We start from the raw sequence: 27003 nt of genomic DNA on the forward strand, positions 1-27003 counted from the left end.
TCCATGTGAGTGACTCTGTTCTATAGATAAGGCACTAGATATAGATTCTTGGAATCAATCACTATTTTGCAAAATGCCCATTCCCTGAATACAGATCAAACGTTCTATGAAACAGCTCTTTACTTTTTATGTTTATTATATGCTGACGATACATATATATATGACTTACAACAATCCCTAAATGTCTTTTCACAATATTGCAATAAATGTAAACTCAAAGCAAATGCGAGTAAAACTAAAATAATAATTTCCAATGGCACCACTAAAGACTATAAGAATGTTTTTACACTTGGAAATCATGTGCCTGAAAACTTAAAAGAATATAAATACCTAGGTCTTGCTTTTACCAAACTAAATAATTTAATACAAGCAAAAAACAGCTAACTCAAAAAGCAACAAAAGCAATGTACTTTGTTCTGTCTAAATGCAAATTAAAACTATTTGACATCATTGTACTCCCGATTCTCTTATACGGATGCGACATATGGGGTTACGAAAACATCGATGTCACTGAAATTATTCATATACAATTTTAAAGACACATCCTAACAGTTAAAAAAGGCACACAACTATTCATGTTATATGGAGAACTATGAAGAAGACCCTTTAAAATAATTATTCAACAAAGAATTATAAGTTTTTGGGCCCGTATCGTATCTGGTCAACAAACAAAATCATCGTTTTTACTGCATGAATTAATGTTACACGACTCTTCTGTTAATGGGTATAGTTATAAATGGATAAAAATGGTCGACGATACACTTAACTAGCTAGGCATGACATTGGAGGCGAATTTTACTATTTATTTACATGTACTTATTTCAGTAACCGTAGCCCAGTGGTAAAGCGCTCGCTTGATGCGCGGTCGGTCTAGGATTGATCCCCGTCTGTGGACCCATTGGGCTATTTTTCGTTCCAGCCAGTGCACCTCGACTCGTATATCAAAGGCCGTGGTATGTGTTATCCTGTCTGTGGGATGGTGCATATAAAAGATCCCTTGCTGCTAATCGAAAAGCGTAGCCTATTGAGTGGCGACAGCGGCTTTCCTCTCTCAATATCTGTGTGGTCCTTAACCATATGTCCGACGCCATATCACCGTAAATAAAATGTGTTGAGTGTGTCATTAAATAAAACGTTTCCTTCTTATATGATCTAGAAAACGGGGCACAGGAAATATAATATCGTTCTTAATGCAAGCAGTTTATAGCAATGCTCACTGTGCACTGTAACAATAGATTACAGTACACTGTAAAATGGACGTTGTGGCAGTCATGACTCCCAACTTTGAAATACTGTCATGTGCAGAATCTGTTCATTATAATAAGATGAGTTCACAAGCTGTTCCTTGTAATAATACCCGTTCATATTCTATTAAGTATAATAACATGAGTTCAGAGTCTGTTAATTTTTATAATATGAATCCCAAGTCCTTTGTGGAACAGCCTTGTGTTCAGAAGTTAATAACTTAATACGTAATCAAATATATAGAACACTGTCTGTCTAGATGTTGTTCATAAACTATTAAACGTCAATTACCTAACTACAGGCTCTATTTGGCGAGTCTTTTATCAATGTCTAAATCCAGAACAATCTGTCCAATGACTTTCCACAGTCTAGCAAGAGTTCAACAACTAAATCCAAAGACTATATGGAACAGACCCGTATCCAGACATTTTTAATAATCTAATAAGAATTTATGGTCTAACGTCATAGTTTATGTGAGATAATATATTGAAGACACTGTGTTAATTAGTTCATACGCCACTAAACTTATTCCTATTAGTAGTCAAGCATCACTGGTTACATTCAAAATGGCATTATTTAGAGAACATTCCTCTGTGGAGGTCAGACGTCACTCTCCACACTGAAGAGCCACTTTGTCGGGGACGCAATTCTCCTCGTTCTTCTCACACAAGTAGCTGAACTCTGACTGCTTCAACTTCTCCACGTACGTGCTCCTCATCCTGCTTCCATCGCTAGCACAACTCATGTAGCGATATTCTCCAACATCCAACCCTTCTCCGCCAGTATCCACTGCAGGCTGGGCTGTAATAGATACAGATAGATATAGATATAGATATAGACTCGTGTAGCGATATTCTCCAACATCCAACCCATCTGCGCCATTATCCACTGCAGGGTGAGCTGTAATAGATAGCGATAGATATAGATATAGACTCGTGTAGCGATATTCTCCAACATCCAACACTTCTCCGCCAGTATCCACTGCATCATGAGCTGTAATATATACAGATAGATATAGATATAGATATAGACTCGTGTAGCGATATTCTCCAACATCCAACCCTTCTTAGCCATTATCCACTGCAGCATGAGCTGTAATATATACAGATAGATATAGATATAGATATAGACTCGTGTAGCAATATTCTCCAACATCCAACCCTACTCCGCCATTATCCACTGCAGCATGAGCTGTAATGTATACAGAAAGATATAGATATAACGTAATGTAAAGTAAAGTTTGTTTTATTTAACGACGCCACTAGAGCACATTGATTTTTTTTATCTTATCATCGGCTATTGGACGTCAAACATATGGTCATTCTGACACTGTTTATTTTAGAGGAAACCCGCTGTCTCCAAGAGAAATAACTCAATAGGCCCATCGACGGGGATCGATCCCACACCGACCGCGCATCGAACGAGCGCTGTACCGCTGGGCTACGTCTCTCCCCGCATTTTAAAAGAAAAGATAAAAAATAAATAAAAGAAAGAAGAGAGGATCGGACTATTTAATAATATTAAAAAGGAAGTAATTTCAACGTAAAATTTTGAACGAAGGTCTAAAAGTTTAAAGTCAGATCTATATGTCCACGTGAGTGGCCTCGTTAAGGCCGTTAAGGTGCACAGCTTGTAGGAACGAGATGGGTTGTGTCCCGTCAAGAAAACCCCTAGATTGACAGTCATTAAATGTTGAAGGTGTAGTGCTGTGCTAAACTACAGATCTTGAGAAGCCGGATCCGTCTGAACGAGAGAGTATCAGACTAGGGTATAGTCCAGTCGGCATGGTTAGTATAGTGGTGCGGACGGCCCGGCTCCGGTGAATACAAGATGGTATCAGTATTAAAACAAAGTAAAGTCTAGAATAGAGAAGTAGGGGCCGACCCCGGTTCGAGCGAAATATTGTTAATGACACTGATTTTCCTTTCACGGGGCTGACATAAGTGTGCGAGAGAAGGCTAGCGTTCTCCCAAGTGTTATCCGACACTTCAGTGCAAAATAACAGTTTACTTAAACAAAAATTTGGGACTTCGATCTTGCTTCAAGCGTAACAGTATGTTTGACCCTCCTGCGTTTGAGCCAATGAGATTCTCGTATATAGATAGATAGATAGATAGACAGACAGACAGGCAGGCAGGCAGGCAGGCAGGCAGCAGGCAGACATATAGATAGATAGATAGATAGATAGATAGATACTAATTTATGTAGAGACAGAGAGACAAAGAGATAGACAGACGCGGAAGTAATGAGCATAAAACAATAATATTTTGGCAACAACCATATCAGACATTCTGTTCAGCCTTTAGTTAACCAGTCTTTCAGAAAATATAGTTCACCGATAACATCGCATTTAGGTGAACGAAGGCACCATAGAGCTTGACACTATTATCAGGCAATTAACAAGAGGGATCAAACTGTGAACCACGACGGTGTCGGCCAGGGACGTAGAAAATCCTATTTTGTGTAGTAGCAGTTTGCCGAATTATCAATGTCCCGGGAAGTAGAAGGAACTAATAATGTTCTGCATTGCAGTGTAATACGTATAAAAGACATGTATGTAGCGGCGGCAGGTTTCCTCTCTCACTCAAGACTAGTATCAAAATATATATTAATATTGTGTTAGACGCGAAATAGTTGTAGCTTAAATTGTGATGATGTGTTAAACAAATAGTAATTTCCATTAACTGGAGTTATTGTTGTTAAGTAGACATTAATGTAACCGACATAGCTAATTTCTCTTACATTCTTTATGCACCAAGAACATCAAAGTACATACCATCTAACATTCCTTAAAAAACGGGAAATAAAATATACAGCGATGTATAAGTATTATTCATATATCATCTATTCGACATCCGGTACTTTAACAAGTGGAATAATCCATTGATTTAGACATAAAACACCAGCTGTTTGTATGGACCCTGTACTACTACACTAGACACTGACGTACCTGAACAGTTCGGCAGGGGAGCAGCAGGAATCCAGGCGCCATGAGCCCCGCACACCCACCACTGACGATGATCCAAACCAAACGGCAGAGAAGTCTCTCCAGAACAGAACACCAGACACAGATTGGCCATGTCCGTCTTCCAGCCATTGCACACTTTAGCACCGTTTTCTGGAATATTCAGCTCCGGACACGGGGTGGCTGTCGTAATTTAAAATATTAATTAATAGGGTGTTTTTTTGTGAGGTTCTTTTAATGTTATCTCTGAAGGAAGCCACCACCACTACCACTACTACATATACTATTTGTAGTGCTGCTCTGCTATGACCATCAATACATTCACTGCTACTGCTATTTCTACCGCTGCTGCTGCTACTGCTGTTGCTGTTGCTGCTGCAGCTGCTGCTACTACTACTGTTAAGTACTACTACTACTACTACTACTACCACTACTACTATAAGAAAAATAATAAATCGACTTACGTCTGACTGAAATGACAAACGTGCATTCTGACTGGAGTCCATTGAACGCTTTCGTGGCCACGTACTGCACGGTGAAATCATCCCACGGAAGCTGAGCACAGCCATCCGGGTAGTTAGTGGTGACGGTGACCTCGTGACCCAGTGGGTCTGATGCTCGAGGAACTACCCAGGTCACATTCAGGGTGGAACCAGTAGCATAGGCTGTGAAATTTTGTGAGCAGTTTGTAAACACCGGCGGTTGAATATCTGCATGAAGTAGTCGAAACAAGGTTTGTTACCGTATTAGTGGACGAGTTGGCACCAATGACATTGTCAGTACTAATTATTACTTATCACGATTTGACAAAGACAAAATGATGTAGTACATATGTATGTTTAATTAACAAATAACAGCTATCAATGCTGTTACTATCGGGGTGCTGAATGTTTTGATGTATGTATGTAAGTATGTATGAATCTATGTGTCTATCTAAGCATAGAGTTATTGTTGATTACAAGTACTAACTCTATATATAGTTAATCTTGTATTTACATTTTCACTATCAGTACATAGCATGTTTAAATCAAGAACGTGTTCACTAAGCCTCTCACCGTTTTCACAGTGTATTCCGCTGTACCCTGGCGGACATCTACAGGTGTACTCGTCAAGTCCATCCACACACGTGCCAGAGTTCTTACATGGGTTACTGGCACACGTGTTCACAACTGTAAAACAGTGCATCAAGGTATTACAAACATGACTACTAAATCTCTGAACATCCACACACGTGTAAAACAGTGCATCAAGGTATTTCAAACATAAATACTAAATCTCTGAACATCCACACACGTGCCAGAGTTCTTACACGGGTTACTGGCACACGTGTTGACAACTGTAAAACAGTACATCAAGGTATTACAAACATAAATACTAAATCTCTGAACATCCACACACGTGCCAGAGTTCTGACACGGGTTACTGTCACACGTGTTGACAACTGTAAAACAGTGCATCAAGGTATTACAAACATAAATACTAAATCTCAGAACATCCACACACTGTAAAACTGAGCATCAAGGTATTACAAACATAAATACTAAATCTCAGAACATCCACACACGTGCCAGAGTTCTGACACTGGCTACTGACAGATTTCTGAGAGTGTGTGCTTCAAGCTGAATTGGATATATGCATGTGAAATGCGTTGGACTATTTACAACAACAAAAAAACAGAAAGAAAGAATGTTGAACTGCAGCGAAAAAAATTAAAGTGGCGCTTGTCTATGATTCCAAGGTAGTCGCCTTGCAATACCATCTTTAGAGAAAAATCTCCACTGCGGCAGAACACAACTTCATTGTTCGGATGCTCGAGTAGAAGTGTCGACGTATATGCCAAATACCGATCGACAGTTTTGTTATGAAACCTAACTAGACCTCTAGGTTGCAGTATACCAACATAATCCCACAATCGACAAAGTTAACATGTCTGGCTAAAGCTAATATATGTATATACAAGATATGAACAAAACTATGAATCATAAATATGAATACTTAAACTCATCCCCCTAAGTACGAACTGAAGAAAGTAGAACGTTTAGTGGATCATCTTCCATATACATGCAACATGAACGTTTGGCAACTACTCTGGATTTGCAAAACAAAAGAGTTAATACTTGGTTTTACATGTGTCCCATACTTGTTTCGAATACATGACTATTTGACACAGTGGTGCTGAATTAAATAAAATTGCATAATTTGTTCACATTTATCACCATTGGCAGGACTAGCAATATTAACTGCTCTACCAAATGGTGAATAAAAGCAAACAATACAATCCACGTGTGTGCATGTGCGTCTCTGTTTGTGTCTCTATGTGTGTGTGTGTATTTTGTGCTTGTATGAATATGTAAGTATGTGTGTATATGTACATGTATGCATGTGTGTGTTTATGTGTGTGTGTGTGTGTGTGTGTGTGTGTGTGTGTGTGTGTGTGTGTGTGTGTGTGTGTGTATGCGAGTATGTATATTCCTGTTGTGTGTGTCCATGTGTATGTGTGTGCATTTGTACGTGGATGTGTTTTGTATGTGTGTATATGTGTTTGTGTTTGTATGTATGTTTGTTGGTGTGTGTATGTGTGTGAATGAGTATATATGTGTGTATGTACCGGTATGTGTGTGTGTGTGTATGTATGTATGTATGTTTGCGTATGTGTAATACAATATGCGTGTTTGTGAATGTCTGTGAATACATGTGTATATGTGAATTTGTGTGAGGTATACTTACATATACATCTTGGCTTTGCTCCACTCCATATTCCACTATTCTGACACGTCTGTTGACTGTTGCCGCTCATGTTGTAGTACTGGTTACAAGAATACCTTACGATGTTGCCGTAGTTGTAGCTGCTGCCGTGAACCTGACCATTAGTTATGGTTCCAGGTGATCCACATATCACCACTTTACAGAACGATAACAAAAATACGCAGTCAGAACAATCGTCGGCTAGATACTACGAACTTTAGAACCTATATTGGACTTCGTAAATAACCCTTACTAAAAATCTTTGTTAATTAATTTAATTACTATTAATCCTAGTTACAATCAAATTATATATGTAGAGCAGACTCATTATTACAAATACATCTATAATTAATATATATGAAGATGCAATGGAATACTCACAGGCGAAAAGTTGCTTGTAGAAATTGTCCACTGTTTTATACAAGATAGATACGTGCATGCAATTCCGTTGTTTAAATGTATATGATAGATTTGCGGGAAAGTAAAGGCCTGATCTTAATTCCCTAAATTCCATAACAGACGTGCGCCTGGTAGTGGATCATGGCATCAATCACGACTTTGCCTAACTTCCTTTCTACACTGCCTTGTGCAGAGATACATTTTTGATTTCGGAATATGATTTTGTCGTTCGGATTTATAATTTATTCACACCCACGCTCGCACGCACACATACACACTACTAACAAAATGACGTTTAGCACTTTTCTTCGGCAGCTCATGCCACGAAAAAGAAAATGATTTTGTTTGTGTATTTTGTTGCAATTTCTTTGTGATATTGAATTTGTGAACAGAATGATGAACATATATGATGAAAATTATTCAGGCCAACTCATTTTGCCCGAATGTCGTTTTTACCCGAATTTGATGTTTTGCTCCAACTCCAGCCCCTTGTCTCGTACGCTTATGGATTTAACTGTTGAATTTTTATACTGATGTTGATCACTTCATTTTTGCATTTCCGTAGTTTGACACACAATAGCCGATGCATTGTTTTCGTGCTGGGGTGTCGTTAAACATTCATTCATTCACTCATTCCTTGTTTTTGGAAGATAATGAGTGTCGCATGTTAAAAAGGTTGTGTGGCTAGTTGCATCGCGTGTTTAAAATGTTATCTCTTAGATATTGTGTATGATACTATAATATTTTAATGTTCCTTACGTTGGCAAAGTTAAAACATTTCAAATACTGCTGGTATTTATCGTTACAATTTTAGTGTTTTACAAATGTTCGATAATTTAATCTGGAAACCACCATACATCGTGTTTCAATGTGCACATGTTCTGACTTACATCATATGTCCAAAAAGAGGTAAAGAGAAAAGGTAGGATAGGATTCGAGCTGTGTGTATACTATACTAAGTTTTTACCTTTTGCGACACCCAATAGCCGATCTGTATTTTTGTGCTGGGGTTGTGTCATTAAACATTAATTCCTTTTTTTATTCGTATACTAAGTTTAATGAGAGCTGCTTCCCTTTATAACCTCTCGATGTAAAGAGTAGTAATATTTCATACTTAGAAGGTCGCACCTAAACCGCGAATAACAGTTTAAAATTATATTATTGTAAATTCTTGTTTTTTAAATTAAGGCCTACGGCTTAAATACAACATGAAATTAGAACTCATAGTCTTGGTCATGAAACATTCGTGTATTTCCGTGTACTAATAAAACTGATACAAGTAGCGTATCCACACACCCAGACAGTACACCAATAAAACATGTGGCACCTCACATATAATCTACCTTCCAAAAAATGGGGGTGGGGTTCACATACCATTTAAAAGATTTAATTAATGTTTTTACTAGCAACCCTCATTTTCGCTGAAAATCGCAGTTCCATTTGTGTCGTACTTTGTACAGGTTTCAACCTCTTGCATATACTTAAAGTTAAAAAAACCTATAACAATTAAAAGTATATTTATTTAATGACAATGGATAATAGTATATGAACAAATATTCAATGCCACATATTACTACCAATCAGAGCCGCAGCTGTTTTTAATCCGTAAATCTTAGAATTTTCTTCTTTGGTACAATGCAACCTTAAAGGGACATTCCTGAGTTTGCTGCAAATTGTAAGATGTTATCGACTAACAAAGACTTTTTGACGATTGTAATTACATATCAAATACATTTTTCTGCATAAAATATTAATGGCTGTATATTAAACGTGTTTCTGATTGTTCCAATATTTGTACTAGGTTAAATTTCATTTTATTTCCTAATATATATATTTTCGTACGTACGAAATTATTTGAAGACAAAATCCAGTTTGGACTACTTACAAATATTAAGACGACCAGAAACACATTGAATATACAGACACTGATATTCTAAACCAGAAAATATATTTAATATGTAAGTTTAATCGTAGAAATATTTTATTAGTGGGAAACATCTTACAATGCAGCAAACTCGGGAATGTCCCTTCAAGAAACGCGGTCATTGGTTGGAATAGATTTCTTACGGAATAAAACGAAAATAATTTATTACCTTATCAGAGGTAGTGTAATTAGTGACTGTTTGCCCTATTGTAATAGTATTAATGCTTAAATGTCTTACAAACATGACTGTAACGAATCTATTTCATTTTATCGTACTGTTATGCTAGGTCAGACTACCAACAACAAGCACAAAGTTGGCCAACTTTCTGTTGTCACGACTTCTACGACTGTCCAGTTGCTAGTCTGAGCGCTCTTACAACTCGATTTTTGTAGTATACGACTTATAATACCGATTAGTTGTTAATCTGGGCATATGCGTTGCGTTGTAAGTCAGGAGTTAGGGAAAGTACAACGCAACAGTCGAGTTGGCCAACTTCGTCGTAACAGTTGACAATCTGACCCTAGCAATATTCATTGAACAAAATTATTCGATTAGATACATCATTATTCAGATATATATATATCTATTACCTGCATCGCAACACCGCCCTTTCCATCCAGGGGAGCATGCGCACGGATATGGCCAAGAGTTATGGACACCACCATTGTAACACACTTCGTTACACGTCTGCCTATCCCAGCCCATGCCGTTCGAGGCACAGTCTGTAAATTCATCACAACCTTCGTGATATGTTAAATGGACCTTTCTGCTGCGCTGTTGGCTACCATAGCACTTGCTAGTGCATTCAGACCAGCCCTCCCACGACATGAAATAACACTCACAGTAGTCCCACGTGGGGGCTAAAGGAGCAGTGGACGGCTGAGGGAACAGGAAGATCACAGCACAGGTCGTCAGCAGGAATTCAACGTAGACGTTCTGAAGTATTTAACATATTTCATGTTAACTCAGTAATGTATTGTTTAAACTGAATTGTACTTCTCATGCATTTTACAGTTAAAGTTTGTTTTGTTTAACGAAACCACTAGAACACATTGATTTATTAATCATCGGTTATTGGATGTCAAACATTTGGTAATTTTGACTCGTAGTAATCGGAGGAAACACCCTACATTTTCCATTGGTAGCAAGGGATCGGTTATATACACTTTCCCACAGATAGAAAAGCACATACCACGGCCTTTCACCAGTTGTGGTGCATTGGATGGAACGAGCGGAACACAATCAGTTGAATGGATCCACCGAGGTGGTTCGATCCTGCGACGCAAGCACCTCAGACAAGCACTCAACCGACTGAGCTAAATGTATTTTATAAATGAAATATCATACTGTTTGTTATTAAGTATTACTGTTTACAATTTTATAACATAGCCGCGTTGTGCACCTGTCCCCTGAAAATTACAAATAACTTTTTTTTTATTTAAGTAAATTTGTTCAAACAGTAAAAAAAAATATATATAAATGAAATATGTATACATCTCGTTCCAGCCAGTTTACCCCGACTGGTATACCAAAGACCGTGATGTGTGGTATTCTGTCTGTGGAATGGTGTATAAAAAGATCAATTGCTACTAATGAAAAAACTTAGCGGGTTTCCTCACTAAGACTGTGTGTCAGAATTACCAAAAGTTCGCCAGCCAAAAGCCGGTGATTAATAAATCACTGTGCTCTAGTGGTGTCGTTACATAAAACAAACTTTAACTGTATGTATACAATAATCACCAATACTAGCTCTGGCAATAAAATAACTAAACACCCAAGCTCTAACCTGACAAGGAGCACCTGGCAATGGATACTCAAAATATACCTCAAACGTTTGTACAGTTGTATGGATCAAGAGCTTACAAATAACTGTTAACTTTAAATATATCACATCTCTGTTTCTATGAAGAATCTGACCCATTAACTAATTATTGAAAATTGAAGATGAAATTTAAAATTTTAATGTTGTAATATATTTATGTTTTGTTTTAAACATACTCTACGGAATAAGCTCTTCTTTTAAATCACATCATGAATTATGCTTAATGTCACAATTAATCATTATTGTTTTTACTTTTATAAAATTTACACAATTTAAGAATTTGATTTAAACGTTTGCAAGTTTTGCTGGAAAATAAGAAAAAGCAAGTCGTTATACTTCATATAACATGAGTTGAAAAGACTATCAAACTGAGTGCTATAACAATGAAATAACAGAAACTATGCACCTAAGGGACCAATATAATAAACTGCGAAAATCAGGACCCAAAAAACTGAAACTTTAAAATGGAAGTATACATACAAACAAAACTGAGATTGCCAACACAGTTAGCAAGTGTTTCACTTTTTTGTTAAAACCCTTAGGTACCAACACTAATTACAGAAACATGGTTTCTTCATACTAAATGATATATATGATAATATAGGACCAAACATGTTTCAAAACAACTTTATGAGATCAGAGATCAGCCTCCTTCGTCCTTCTTAGTGTGGTTTTAGACCACTCGTGTCAAACAGCGCTAGTTAACATCACTGATAAATGGTTACAGGAAATGACTGAAGAAAATGTTAATGCAGTTGTATTCCTAGATCTAAATAGGAGTTTTAATGATGTCAATCACACCATTATGACACAAAAACCTAAAATATATGAGTGTAATGAATATTCTTTGACCATTTAAAAGCGATACTCAACGGACAAAATACCACACAAGTTAGTGTAGGTAACAGGGTTTTTTCACACATACAACTACTATCTATGCTATCCCAAGGGTCTATTCTGGAACCCCTCCTTTTTATCCTTTATATCAATTACCTTCCCTTACACATGTGGAAAATATATCTCTGAAATTCAGAACAGACATCGAATTGACTTGACTAATGTTGAAGCATGGTACTACCAAAATAAGATGTTTATTAACACAAAAAGACAAAATGGATAACAGTAGGGAAAAATATTCTTCTTAAAAAACTGGACTTTACCTTAAAATAAATTCACAAATACTACAAACCTCTGAATATAAAAACCCTTTGGAATAAAAGTCAATAACAGCCTTAGATGGACAAATCGGATCAACTACACATTTCCCTCACTTTTCTCGCGAACTGTTTTTTGACTCAACATTTATTCCTATTCTTTCTTTGGACGTCATACAATAAAAAAATCAAAAACTTATTTAACACGTTCTTTTGTCATATTTGCTAATTAGCCAAGATGAAACAGTTGTGAAGTTTTTAATTTGACTCAGTATACGTACAAAGTATAGGGGAATGTCCGAGTAACTCTCCATTCCTGAAAAAAATAATGGAGACGGGGCACGCTAGGGCAGAATCCCATTATTTTTCAGGAATGGAGAGTTACGACGATATTCCTCTACTTAAAATACACCACTAAATAATAATTTTATGCGAATATATTTTAGTATAGATTTTAACACCAATGATTTTGGTGGGTTAATTAAGTAGGGTTTCATCTCTCCATTACTGAAAAATAATGGAGCGTTGAGACAATACTGTGACTTCGCAGGCGTATTTTAACAAAGATTAAAATCTATTTTAATCAGGATCATAGAAGCATATTTTATAATGACTATATATTACCACCAATTGATTACTGCTGCATTATTTGTGATTAATGTAACACAGATGAACTAGATCGCATTTTGAGATTGCACAAAAAAAACAAGCCCCAAAACAAACAAAAAATAACAACAACAAAACAATGGCAAGAATATACCTGATGTGGAACCACTGTCACAATATGGACCACTTTATACACAAAGCGGATGACAGTGAAAACCAGAATCAAATGCTGGCTACATCAATGATCATAATGCAGTAGCCAAATCACTGACTCTTCTTTCCAAAAAACTGTAATTTCTCGGACAAATGAAGTTCGACACATTTTTCTATTTTTCCTATAACAATACTTGGAAGGAAGGGAATGGTTTATTTATCGACGCACTCAACACATTTTATTTACGGTTATATGGCGTCGGACATAAGGTTAAGGAACACACAGATATAGAGGGAGGAAACCCGCTGTCGCTACTTCATGGACTACTCTTTTCGATTAGCAGCAAGGGTTCTTTTATAGGCACCATCCCATAGACAGGATAGCACATACCACGGCCTTTGATTTACCAATCGTGGTGCACTGGCTGGAACGAGAAATCTATACTTAGAAAACAACATCAACATAAACAGTTCCCTAAAATAGATCCATACTGTGGGTTGTTTGCTCACTATAATAATATACAACTATGATTGAAGCTGGATCCGAAAATATTATTAGCAAGTTGACGAATTTCGTTTCAATGTGCCGAACAGCCAACATAGCCAAAGGGCACGTGGTTTTCCAATTAGCTTTTTGGCAAATTAATAAATGAAAGATATTCACCCAATTCAGCTTTAATTCACACGTATAGTACCGATACACATAATCATCGGCGAGCTACCTTGGAATGTAGAGGTCTGTAGCACTCACTCAAGACACAAATCATGATAAGCATTATACCGATTGTGTTGATAAACAGACGTGAACGTTCTTTACTAGGATGTCTGTGGTCAAAACGTATGTTCGCTCTAATAGTTAATATTAACATTAATATTTTAGGTTCCCCTACTTTTTTTGAAGAGTATATATGTTTGTCTGTGATTTGTATGTGTGTGTGTGTGTGTGTGTGTGTGTGTGTGTGTATCTTTATCCATCTCTATATATGTATTACCACCAATCTTACCATGGCGTCCCAACTTCTTGGTTATGAACGACGAAACAGTCTAGAGTACAGCTGTAATTGATGTTCCGTGCTAAATGATTATGCCTATGCGCTGACACCACTAAAACACTTAACACTGTGTAATCCACCGAAAATTACTTCAGTCGTAGGCTGTTCCTTGAAACTGTTGGAGTGTGGTCTATGGCCAGTAATGTATAGGATGGGATTTTAATTTTAATTTGACGAACTCTTTGTGATCACTAGTCGGTGCAAGTGGTTTACACCTACCCATTGAGCCTTGCGGAGCACTCACTCAGGGTTTAGAGTCAGTATCTGGATTAAAAATCCCACGCCTCCACTGGGATCCGAACTCAGTACCTACCAGCCTATGGCCTAACCACGACGCCACCGATGCCCGTCTGTTGTTAGAAGTAGCATGTTTGGTGACAGCGAATTTTCTCTCTATCTTTCTATCGACGAAGTATCGAAATGTGTTAGACACCAAATAGCCGTGGTTTTAAAGTATGCTTATTTGTCTTTAAATACATATTTCTTTTCTCTCCATAGCCTGTACCTATCCTGAACAAAAGACCCAGGATAATATGTTTGAACTGTAATAGGATATAAGCTCAAAGGACGGAAGGTGTGTAAACAACATGAAGAGGTGGTGGACATTTTAATCCACGAACGAGACTTGTTTTGCAGAGAAAACTCTGAACTATGAGTGTCTCCAACACTGACTTTTAGAAGTTGTACGGATGTGAGACCTTGTCTACTGGCACCTTGTCTACTGCTTAAAAAGGTGTTCCAGAATAACATTTATTATTTTTATCTGAACGACAAAACGAATATTATATTATTATGTTACAAGATAATTTACTTAGATTGGAAGAACTATGTAGTGATACAGCTAAAGACTGTTCTAAAAGTAAGATTTTTTTTTGTTAGTGCCTACATAAATATATATTGAAAACAAAACGTGAACCGGGCTATCCCATGAATCGGTCTATTTACATATGACTTGTTTTTAAGGAATCTGCATAGGTGTGAACCCTGACATCGAAATAGTTTTGTTGAATTAAGAAAAACTTCCCCACACAAAGTGCATAAATGAGGAATAGACAAGTACACATTCTAAAACAGGTCCGCCATTTTGCAATGTGGTCATTATATTAAATGGCGTATAATATTAAACAAACCTAAATAAACAACAGTTTTACACCGTTGACTTTGTCAAAGTCTCTCCTGCTTCGCAGATTCATTGCAGAAATGTTTTGGTGACGTCGCGTGACACGTGTCACTGTTGAAAAACAATAGCCCGGTTTACGGGTGTATCTCAAGAATGTCAGCATTAGACTAAGACATGCAGTGAAATTCTTACAACAAAAACTGGCATGGATATTAACATTTGTTGGTCGATTTTGATTATAAATTGAACAAGATAAAACATTATTTCATCAAATCGATCGTACTTTACAATGCGCATGCGCAGAAACCATTTCCCGTTAATAGGTCGGTTCACGATTACTCGACGATATTGCTTGAATTTATTTTTAAAAATTAAACTGACTTTTTAAAGTGTGGTAGAAGGCATACCCCCCACCCCCCGCAACCCCCCCCCCCCCCCCACCCCCCCCCAATCCTGATAACAAAAGGTTTGGGATAAAAGAGATGTAATAGGGGATGGGGGTCATAGACTCCTATGACAGAGGTTGTGGGGTCGATGTTCTTCCATGAACCCATTTTTTTCCGTCCCAACTAATATTATGTTGAGTGGTACATCAAAAGTGGCCATGTATGACCTCGTGCATGTGAGTAAGTGATAATCTGTAAGTACATATTATGCAACGATGCGATTTTCACTTTGGGCACCCAGATTCACAATTACTGTATATTAAAACTAACAACTTGCTTCAGCAAAAAGAAGGGTTTTTTCTCTAATTTCAGTTGGGCATGATTTAAAAAGAAAAGGAAAACTGTTTTGGAAATAACACAAATTATTCAGTTATCGTTCTTACCAGCATGGTTAAAATAGCTTTTGTATTCGTCTTGAAAAACCCGTTGTAAACATAAATAGTATTCTAAACATATATCCGCGTGTATGTTATTATAGTGTGCAATCAATAGACTACTTGGATATAATACATACAAATATGAACGCTTACAATGAGTTTTCCAAGAAGAAATTTAAAGATATTTTATTTGTGTCTTAAGAACGATATCTAATATATACCCCCACCCCACCACCACACACCCCAAAATATATCCGTCCAACTATCTATTTTATTCACGTCTGAAGACAGATAGTGAAAAATGAAACAGACAAGAAGACAGGACGGGGTTGGGTCTAGGTGGGGCAGACATGTAGAGAAAGTCGGACAAAAAGATTACATGTTAAGTTTACAATTGTATATATTAGTATATATATATATTCTGATACATACGTGTATTACCATAGTGAGTCGGTGACTGTTCCGTACGATGTGACTCTATAGCACAGTGCTTGTCGCTAGTCTATCACAAGTAAGTATTCCTACGTCGACAGCTTAATCTATATATCGTGCTTCTTAAAACAACAGAACAGTACCCCACGTCCAAAACCGAATATTGTGACAATGTCGTAATCGATATAAATGCAACAGAGTCGTCAATGGTGGGTTCTTTATATCGATCAGTTTTTGACTCGATGCCAACTTAAATGAATAGCCGGGTATTTTAATTCCATGAATAAATGTTCAGTATCTTATCGGTCGCTGTGCCCACAAAACTACTTCCTTGTTGAAAGTGGCTTCGGCTTAGTAATATTATATGACATATTACCTTTTGTTAGAAAGAGTCATCGATTGGTTTAGGTTAAACAGCTAAACAGATGGGGGATTCCCAACCGCAACTTTCGCACACTTCTCACTGTTGTTTATATAAAATCATAATTATCATTAAATTTTAAGCCCACACCAACTCCCTTAAAAATAATTTCTTTTAAAGTTTCTTAACAGGTTTCCATGAAAATGTATAGATTAAAAATCACTTTTAATACATAGATGAAGAAATAGGCTGGACAAGCTTAAATTGCTACTAAGAAATGCTAAATTTCGACTTCAAGTATTTATTTATAGATATGTTCTTTCATTTATCCAGTTAAAGTTCAAGCACACACCTCAGCTATCTGGGATATCTGTTCAGGACAGTGGGTTAGTGGTTAGTTGTTAGTGGTTAGTGATAGAGAATTCGATGTAATGGCCTTACACCTACCCATTGAGTCGTTAAAGCTCCATCTGAGTGGGAGCTGGTACCGGGATGCGAACTCAAGACTTACCAGCCTTAAGTTCGATGGCTTAACCACCACACCACCGAGGCGGGCAAAACGTCTGCCATTAACAATGGGCTGTTTTGTCGTCCACGGCAAATCGTAAGGGAAAACTCGAACGAAATGCAGTCACTATCAAATCAAATCAAATCAAATCAAATCAAATCAGTTGATTTACAAATTACATGAACAGTATAAATAAATTGTACCATGTATTACGGTCTATTAATACATGTTTCAAAATGTTCGTCACAATAAATGTATTTATGTTTGACGACACGAAATATATTTCTGCCATTGGGCGTCAAAGCGTAAGTAAATGAAATAATGGAAAAAACACAAAAAAACATAATGGACAAAACTAATAATATTTTTTGTTTTGTTTTATTTTTTCAAAGCAGTCTCCATCTATCTAGAATGGGAAAAAAGTATTCCCGGACGTAGGCTGTAATACAATTTTTTTTTATTTCAACGAATGAAGGGGGTTATTAAAAATTTTCTATACAACCAAGAAATTGAGATTTTTTTTTAAATGATATATTACAATTAAGTTGATGCAAACCATTCCATGATATAAATGTATTTATATGTAAGGTCATTTTGTCATTGATTTTGTCACAGTTTTATAAAAAAATTGTGTTTGATAATTTGTGGGAATATACAAAATGCAATACAAGTGATACACATTGTTGGAATGAACATTATAAATATTTATTAATCTGCTTGATAAACATTATCTATTATCTGTATTACATATTTTTATTTATATGCTTTATATATGATGTTTGTATTATAATGTACATAAAACTAATAAAATATTATATCCACGAAAAGCAAACTGCAAATTAAAAAGAAAAGAAAAAAAGGATAAATAAAAGCCACGTTTGTACAATGCAAGTATCTTCGGGAAACCTTAAATAACATACTTTGTATGGTTCGAAATGAACTACAAAGTGACATGAAGTAAACAATGTTGTGAGATGTCACAACCCAAGCTGTTATAAAAAGACAACCAGCCAAAAGAAACATTAAAAGCGATCCAATGTGTTCATTAATTTGTTTGTGCCGGGGTGGAAGGAGGGAGTTTCAGATGTCGAACCCCCATCCCCCCCCACCCTGGTCATGTTACGTTTTGTTTTGTTCAATATATTTTACAAGGGAGCGTAACTCGACTTCCCTATAATCTTATCTCGGCCTAGTCTAGACCCCCCCCCCCCCCCCAGCATACATGCATGCTCACCCACCTGAACAGCAGGGCCGTACCTGGCTGAAATAGGCGAGGTGGCAGTACAATTGAAATCGTGTTAAAGGAATGTTCACGCAAGGCTTTTGGACTGGTATGCATATTCAACGATATATAAACCACATTATTGCTTACTATCAACACGTATAATCTTGTATTTAATTAATAAAATGGTTAAATGTGACGGCTATTGTATATAATGGGCGCAACCATTTTTACAATCCCAGTGGGTACGTAATACTTAACGTGTGACGTCTGCAATTAGTCTTAGAACTGACGTGCCGAAATAACTGTATCATCTTTTGTCCATACATTAACCCACGCACTCGAATGTTAATCGGAGTGTTTTCTTAGTTTAATGGGGGAGTGGGGGGGGGGGGGGGGGTTCTGTCCGTGGCCTGTACCTGTGATTCCTGATTGGCAGGTGTATATTTGGAAGTTACCAAGTGAAGGTAACTAATTATGTCTGTCTAGACACGAAGACAAATACGTGCCGGTTTTAGTAAGATCAAGGGGTATTGTGGGATAACCTGCCACCCCTAAAATGGAAATAGACATTTTCAGCCGTCATACTTTATTACTGTAAATAATTCTGTAAAACTGCTGATTAAGTAGACTTTCCCATAAAAAAATCACAAAACTGACCAATTACTTAGTCCCAAAGAAAGGAAAATTATCACTTGGGTATTGTGAGTGGTCATTTTTGCTTCAATGTACCCTATCAATAGATTTTTTCGATCAAGCGTTTCCCGTGAGAATGGCAGTCCTCCTACAGGCGACACAGACAGAATGTATCGTGCTCACATCAGTCACACATATTTGACGAATTCGTTTATTTTAAATAAGGACCTTCATCCTCAGTCTGAACATTGTAAGTGCACATTGACTGTGCGCCACATTTCAGTGGAATCTGAAGTCGAAGAGAAACGATATATTTTGCAACAGAGATGTTTTGGAATTTTTAAAGTCCACCCAGAATCAACTTTAAAGTTTTAAAAACATTTAGATTTCTATACACAGTTTTAAAATATACTTACCTCAATTTTGTATTGTATTCTACTTTCCCCACAGCTCTTTGCACTGCGGTTTTACATAATTATTTAATATATATTTTTATTTTTAATGAAAATAATCATATTCATGTATTTGACACCCAATAGCCGATGTGTATTGTCGTTTTTGTTGGCGAGTTGTTAAACATTCATTCATTCATTCAATAGAAACGTTTGACGTTGAATAGCGGGAAGAAAATCATGCAACGGAGAACAGTGATATTTTGCAGAAAACTAGTTTGTCGTTCTGTGGATTAATGGTAAAAGTTTCACTTTGATATAATATGGCTTACTTTTAAAATCATACAAAACGTGACGACAAAAAGTCTATACCAAACAAATGTACTCGTCATCTATTATACGTACTATAACGATGGTTGATTGGTCAATATTTTTTTACAGCCCATAGTCTTTTGTTGCAGTATAAATATACACATACTTCTTTATTTCTTACAACGTTATTTTGCCCCCATGAGTGTAAGTCTCATTTTGAGAAGTCCATAGGGTTGCAATCGGGGCACATAAATTAAAAGGAAATTCCAAAGCGTTGGGGTAAAAAATAACACTATAAGGATTAAACAAGTGTGTGGGTTGTTTTTATTCGGGAAAAATTTATGGCAGGTGTAAAAAGAAAAGGGTGCGACAGTCTATTATATTTTATGGTAGGCCTACGCACGGTAGATAATGAGTAGGTTCTTATTGGTATATCATTTTTTTTTTACATATCGTTTTAATCTTTCACTATTTTAAAAGTAATCCGTAAATCAAAATGTAACTCTCACCATAAATAGACAATATAATAACCTATTTACGTGCAAAATATCAATTTATTTAATTTCGATAACTCATACTTAAGATCTCTCGAAAACTTCGATATGTCAAACTAAAGCGACGGTCCCGGCGAAACTGCTATACAAAATAATAATAAGAGACTTCAAAAATTCAAACTTCGAAAACTAAAAAAAGTCGATCTCTCAAATCAATTACTTGGTCCCACCATAGAGATTTAACAGATATTGCAAGGTTTTCCTTACATGTTTAATAATATATGTAAATATATACCAAAAACATAGTTTATAAGCATAACCTAGACAGACTAAAGTGTTCACACACGGGGGATAATAAATATACAAATAATATTATATTTTACGTCAGTAGCATTAATCGGAAATGGGGCGGGATTTAGCTCAATTGCTTGAATGCTTGCCCGAGGTGCTTGCGTCGCAGGATCGAACCACGTCGGTGCATCCATTCAGCTGATTGGGGATTTTCTCGTTCAAACCAGTGCACCACAACTGAGCAAAGGGTGTGTTATGTACTTTCCTGTCTGTGGAAAAGTGCATATAAAATATCCCTTGCTGTATTAGAAAAAAAATGTAGCAGGTTTCCTCTGATGACTGAGTCAGAATTACCAAATGTTTGACATCCAACAGCCGATGATTAATTAATCAATGTTCTATAGCGGTGTCGTTAAACAATACAAACTTTATTTTTTTTCATTAATCAGACATTTACATAGTTTCATCAACTAGGAAACTAGAACTTTGAATACCAAAGGGTACTAAAATGAGTTTAAACAGATCACTAAGTCTGAAAATTTAGTTTTTCTCTCATACATCATGTTTATATATACTTTATTTCGACTTCTATTTCTGTCCACATACTCATCCCAGTCCTTGTCTCAACAAACGCAACAGGTGCTTGTCTCTTGCGATCATTCTTACCACAATATCTGCCATTCCTCATCAGGTTTTGCTGCAATATTTCTGTGTTCGATGCTAACTTCTGACATTGTTAAGGGTTATTTGAAACTTAACTATCATGAACCCTTAATAAGGACGGCCATTAGCCAATATCGTGAGGCAGAACAGGATTTTGTGCGTGTGTGTGTGTGTGTGTGTGTGTGTGGGGGGGGGGGTTACTTATTTTGAGTGAGCATCTTAAAATTAAGTTTTGCCTTGACTGTGGCAACGTGTCTACCCTTTATAATTAGTGTTGTATGTGAAACACATTCTACAGGTTCCGATCTTTAAGCGTTCGTGACTACCCTAGTTCGGCAGAATAATTTAAATCCTGTTATAGTCAACGTATGTACATTTATATGGATCAAGAGCTTACAAATAACTGTTAACTTTAAATATATCACATCGCTGTTTCTATGAAGAATCTGACCCATTAACTAATTAATAATAATCGAAGATGAAATTTGAAATTTTAATATTGTAATATATTTATGTTTTGTCTTGAACTTACTGGGTAATCTACAGAATAAACTCTTCTTTTAAATCACATCATGAATTATGTTTAATGTCACAATTAACCATTATTGTTTTGACTTTTATAAAATTTACACATTTTAAGAATTTGATTTAAACTTTTGCAAGTTTTGCTGAACATAAAAAAAATCAAGTCGTTATAGTTCGTAAAACATTAGTTAAAATGACTATCAACTTGAGTTGTATAACAATGAAATAACACAAACTAGAGACAAAGAGACCAATATAATAAACTTGGAAAATCAGGATCAAAAACAAATCTAAAAATGTAAAATGGAACCATACTTACGGACAAAACAGGGATTGCCAACACATTTAACAACTTTTTCACTTCTTTTCTTAAAACTCTTAGGTACCAATACTAATTACAGTCCTCCATGTTTTCAGAAATTAAGTCCATAACTAAATAATAACATGTATATGATAATATAGGACCAAACATGTTTTAGCAGCAAGGGATCTTTTATATGCACCATCCCACGGACTGGATAGTGTAATGAACCATGTTTTTATCCATTTAACTTTTCTGTCCTAGTTTCTTTTTTTAGTTGTAATTTTATTTTGTTATATTCTCTATTTCTTCTGTATTAACTATACTAATCACTATTTACTAACTGAATAATACTGCTGGGATAAAAACATGGAATTCATTGTTATTAAGATAAAATTTTAAGTAGGGTAATATTTAAAGGTTTTACGGTAATTTAACAGGAAGTAAAATATATATTTTTATTTGTATTTTCTTTTAATTAATTTTTTTTATTTTGTTAAGTGGATACACTATTGTAGTAATAATAGAATATTTTGGTGAATTGTAGGCGTAATTGTTATGGGTAATAATTTTTATATGATTGTTTATTTGGGATGAACCAATGAGATACGATTTCGTCCTCGTGTTGCCCGTGTGGTCAAACTTGGAACTTTACTTTCTGATGTGTTTTCATAGGGTCAACACGTAAGTTATTATGGTTTGGGTAAATTAATGTTTTAGGGGGTGTTAAAGCCTAGATTTTAGAGTTTCTTTCTCTCTCTCTCTCCGTTTCCATATGCTTTATTACTGGCTATGGGGTTAATCGTTGCACATGGTTAGTAAAAGAATTGGTGTCATTTTGTTGGTTGTGCATGGGGGTGCACGTCATTTATTTTTCTTGGCAATATTATTTCTAAACATGCAGACAAATTTTAGTTATTTGTTTTCCGATATGTTTGTTTGAGGTTTGGGAGGTGTAGTGAACTCCGTGATAATTCGGCTTTCAAACCAATTGTTGAATTTCTATGTGGGATATTCACATTTGTAATAGGGGCTGTTGCGGAAATTAATTGTAACATGGAAGAATTGTAGTTTCGGGAATTTGGTGTAAATCATCTTTCAAATCAAATTGATAGTTTCTGATAGGGACTATTTTATTTGTAATAGGAGTTGTAGCCTAAATTACCGATATTATAAGTTTTTCATGTAGACCGGTGTTTTATTGGTATGGAACTTTCAAATAAGTATATTTGTCGGAAATCTCAGGGTAATATTATTGTATAACTTGTCAAATGTCCACAGTATTTTTTAAAGAGCTCTTTGTCTTTGTGTTAAATAAATGTTTTAAAATTGTTGTTTTGGTTAACCTTGTGGCAGGTCGTTAGATTACTGGACAGACCATTATTATAAAATGTATTAAGTTGTAGAACCTTTTGGAAGTCCACAACCGAAAGGGGTGGCCGGACCTGGCGTGGAAATTTATCCTTTTTGTAAACACCGAGTCACATGATTTCAAGTGAACTCAGGGTTTCGTTTCAATAGCACATACCACGGCCTTTGATATACCAGTCGTGGTGCACTGGCTGTGACAAGAAATAGCCCAATGGGCCCACCGACGGGGATCGATCCCAGACCGACCGCGCATCGAGCGAACATTTGTCAGAGTTCAACCTCCTTCATCCTTCTTAGTGTGGTTTTAGGCTACTCGTATCAAACAGCGCTAGTTAACATCATTGATAAATGGTTATAGGAAATAAATGAAGAAAATGCTATGGCAGTTGTACTCCTAGATCTAAATAGGTGTTTTAATGGTGTCAATCACACCATTATGACACAAAAACGTAAAATGTACGAGTGTATTGAATATTCTTTGACCATTTAAAAGCGATACTCAACAGACAAAATACCACACAAGTTAGTGTAGGTAACAGGTTTTTTCACACATACAGCTACTATATATGCTACTTCAAGGGTCTATTCTGGAACCCCTCCTTTTTATCCTTTATATCAATTACCTTCCCTTACACATGTGGAAAATATATCTCTGAAATTCTTAACAGACATCGAATTGACTTGACTAATGTTGAAGCATGGTACTACCAAAATAAGATGTTTATTAACACAAAAAGACAAAATGTATTACAATAGGGAAAAATATTCTTCTTAAAAAACTGGACTTTACCTTAAAATAAATTCACAAATACTACAAACCTCTGAATATGAAAACCCTTTGGAATAAAAGTCAATAACAGCCTTAGATGGACAAATCGGATCAACTACACATTTCCCTCACTTTTCTCGCGAACTGTTTTTTGACTCAACATTTATTCCTATTCTTTCTTTCTAACACGTTCTTTTGTCATATTTGCTAATTAGCCAAGATTAAACGGTTGTGAAGTTTTTAATTTGACTTAGTATACTTACTAAGTATAGGGGAATGTCCGAGTAACTCTCCATTCCTGAAAAAATAATGGAGACAAGACCCGCTAGGACCGAGTCCCAATATTTTTCAGGAATGGAGAGTTATGAGGATATTCCCCTACTTAAAATACACCACTAAATAATAATTTTATGCGAATTTATGTTAGTATAGATTTTAACACCAATGATTTTGGTGGGTTAATTAAGTAGGGTTTCATCTCTCCATTACTGAAAAATAATGGAGCGTTGAGACAATACTGTGACTTCGCAGGCGTATTTTAACAAAGATTAAAAGCTATTTAAATCAGGATCATAGAAGCATATTTTATAATGACAATATATTACCACCAATTGATTACTGCTGCATTATTTGTGATTAATGTAACACAAATGAACTAGATCTCATTTTGAGATTGCAAAAAAACCAAAACCAAAAAACCCCAACAACAATGGCAAGAATAATACCTGATGTAGAACCACTGTCACAATATGGACCACTTTATACACAATTAAAGCGGATGACAGTGAAAACCAGTATCAAATGCTGGCTACATCAATGATCATAATGCAGTAGCCAAATCACTGACTCTTCTTTAAAAAAAACTGTAATTTCTCGGACAAATGAAGTTCGACACATTTTTCTATTTTTCCTATAACAATACTTGGAAGGAAGGGAATGGTTTATTTATCGACGCACTCAACACATTTTATTTACGGTTATATGGCGTCGGACATAAGGTTAAGGACCACACAGATATTGAGGGAGGAAACCCGCTGTCGCCACTTCATGGGCTACTCTTTTCGATTAGCAGCAAGGGATCTTTTATATGCACAATCCCATAAACAGGATAGCACATACCACGGCCTTTGATGTACCAGTTGTGGTGCACTGGCTGGAGCGAGAAATCTATACTTGGAAAACAACATCAACATAAACAGTTCCCTAAAATAGATCCACATTGTGGGTTGTTTGCTCACTATAATAATATACAACTGTGATTGAAGCTGGATCCGAAAACATCATTAGCAATTTGACGAATCTGGTTTGAAAATCTAGTACAGGAGCCAGGTCGATTTATCTATGTCGGAGAGTCGGGAAGGTTTGAGCATTGGTTCTTATGTAAAAATATGTGTAGATTTCAGATCTGCAACTCTTACTTGCCTAAACCTGTACATTAATTGGGAATTTGCATACTTTTAATGGTACATCAAGGTCAGTTTATGTTCGATCTGCTGATACCTAAAAACAAGAGTCCACGGGATAGACTCCAAATTTCAGTTATAGGGGAGATTAAACTCTTTAAAAACTATTTTTTTGTGGTCTGTACAGGGTATGGTTTATGGTGAGGATAGGTATGATTTACGGTGAGAGTAAGTTCCCACATAAAGGTGACCTTTAAATGTAATTTTGGAGGTCATTTAAGGTCATTTATGGTCAAATTAGTGGAAGATAAAAAATAAATTTTTTTTTTTTTTTTTTATCTTTGTGAGTAAGCCTATTTACAAATATGCTACTTAAAGTTCGCTTTTCATAAATATGATTATAATGGATAATTAAATATTACAATTTACATGCAAAATTTAGAGAAATTTGATATAAAAATCTCGAAATTATGTCTTCTGGGGCAGATCCAGAATTTAATCAAGGGGGGATAATTTCTGAATGGGTTATGTCCACATTTTGGGCATAGTTTGTTAGCAATGGGTACCCATGCTTAGAGAGGTCTTTACATGGTGAGTGTAGGTACAGTTTATGGCAAGGGGAGGTACCCATGCGAAATTGATCCTTAAAGATTATTTAGGGGTCATTTACAGTAATTTAGGGTCATATTAACAAAAAATAAGTTTTTTACATTTTTCTTATCTTTCCGGGTAGGGCTTTTTACAAATATGCTACTTAATGTTCGCTTTTTATAAATATGACTATAATGGATCATTATATATTACAATTTACATGCAAACTATAGAGAAACATGATATAAAAATCAACTGATCTCGAAATTATGTGTGTACTAATGTCTGAAACATATGTTTAGAAATAATTAATGGTAGCTTTGTTAAAAATGGGTACCACTGCTTATTGGTGTTTATACACAGTAAGGTTTATGGTGAGGGTAGGTATCCACGCAAAGTTTATCTGTTTTGATATCTGTTTAAGGCAAGGTTTACGGTGAAGGTAGGTTTTCACACCATTGTGACATTTACGGGTCACTTTAGGGGTGATTTTAGATGTCAGTGCAAGTTAAAATCAATATTTTGGTTACATTAGTTTAATATCTATGAGAGTAAGTCTTTTCTAAAAAGTGTTGTTTAAGGTCTACTCTTGATTATCACTAATTGATCAGTATATATTGCAATATAAGGGGAATCTGGAATTTAAAAAATGTGTTTATTTGACAATATTCATTTCGTGTGACACATCCTTCCCCAAAAATCGTAATGCAGGTTTTAGACTAC

The 27003-nt window shown here is 35.9% G+C and overlaps 1 protein-coding gene across 1 annotated transcript; it reads right to left on the minus strand.

Annotated features, from left to right (window-relative positions):
- Positions 1–1662: 1662 nt before the first annotated feature.
- LOC121382703 (CUB and sushi domain-containing protein 2-like) lies at positions 1663–9999 on the minus strand. The gene is made up of 6 exons (XM_041512244.1): positions 9870–9999; positions 6938–7111; positions 5266–5379; positions 4675–4875; positions 4196–4393; positions 1663–2046 (listed from the first exon to the last, which is right to left on the minus strand). Exons 1-6 carry the CDS (start codon positions 9982–9984, stop codon positions 1853–1855), a joined length of 996 nt encoding a protein of 331 aa, XP_041368178.1. The 5' UTR covers positions 9985–9999; the 3' UTR covers positions 1663–1852.
- Positions 10000–27003: the final 17004 nt, after the last annotated feature.

The sequence above is a fragment of the Gigantopelta aegis genome, chromosome 10 (assembly GCF_016097555.1).
Source record: "Gigantopelta aegis isolate Gae_Host chromosome 10, Gae_host_genome, whole genome shotgun sequence".
Classification (NCBI taxonomy): Eukaryota; Metazoa; Mollusca; class Gastropoda; order Neomphalida; family Peltospiridae; genus Gigantopelta; species Gigantopelta aegis.

Coding starts and splice junctions, on each gene's coding strand:
- LOC121382703 (XM_041512244.1), bottom strand. CDS start 9,984: ATGGGCTGGGATAGGCAGACGTGTAACGAAGTGTGTTACAATGGTGGT. Junction 4,394..4,674: donor GTTTGTCATTTCAGTCAGAC/GTAAGTCGATTT, acceptor AAATTACGACAG/CCACCCCGTGTCCGGAGCTG. Junction 2,047..4,195: donor TCCCCTGCCGAACTGTTCAG/GTACGTCAGTGT, acceptor TATCTATTACAG/CCCAGCCTGCAGTGGATACT.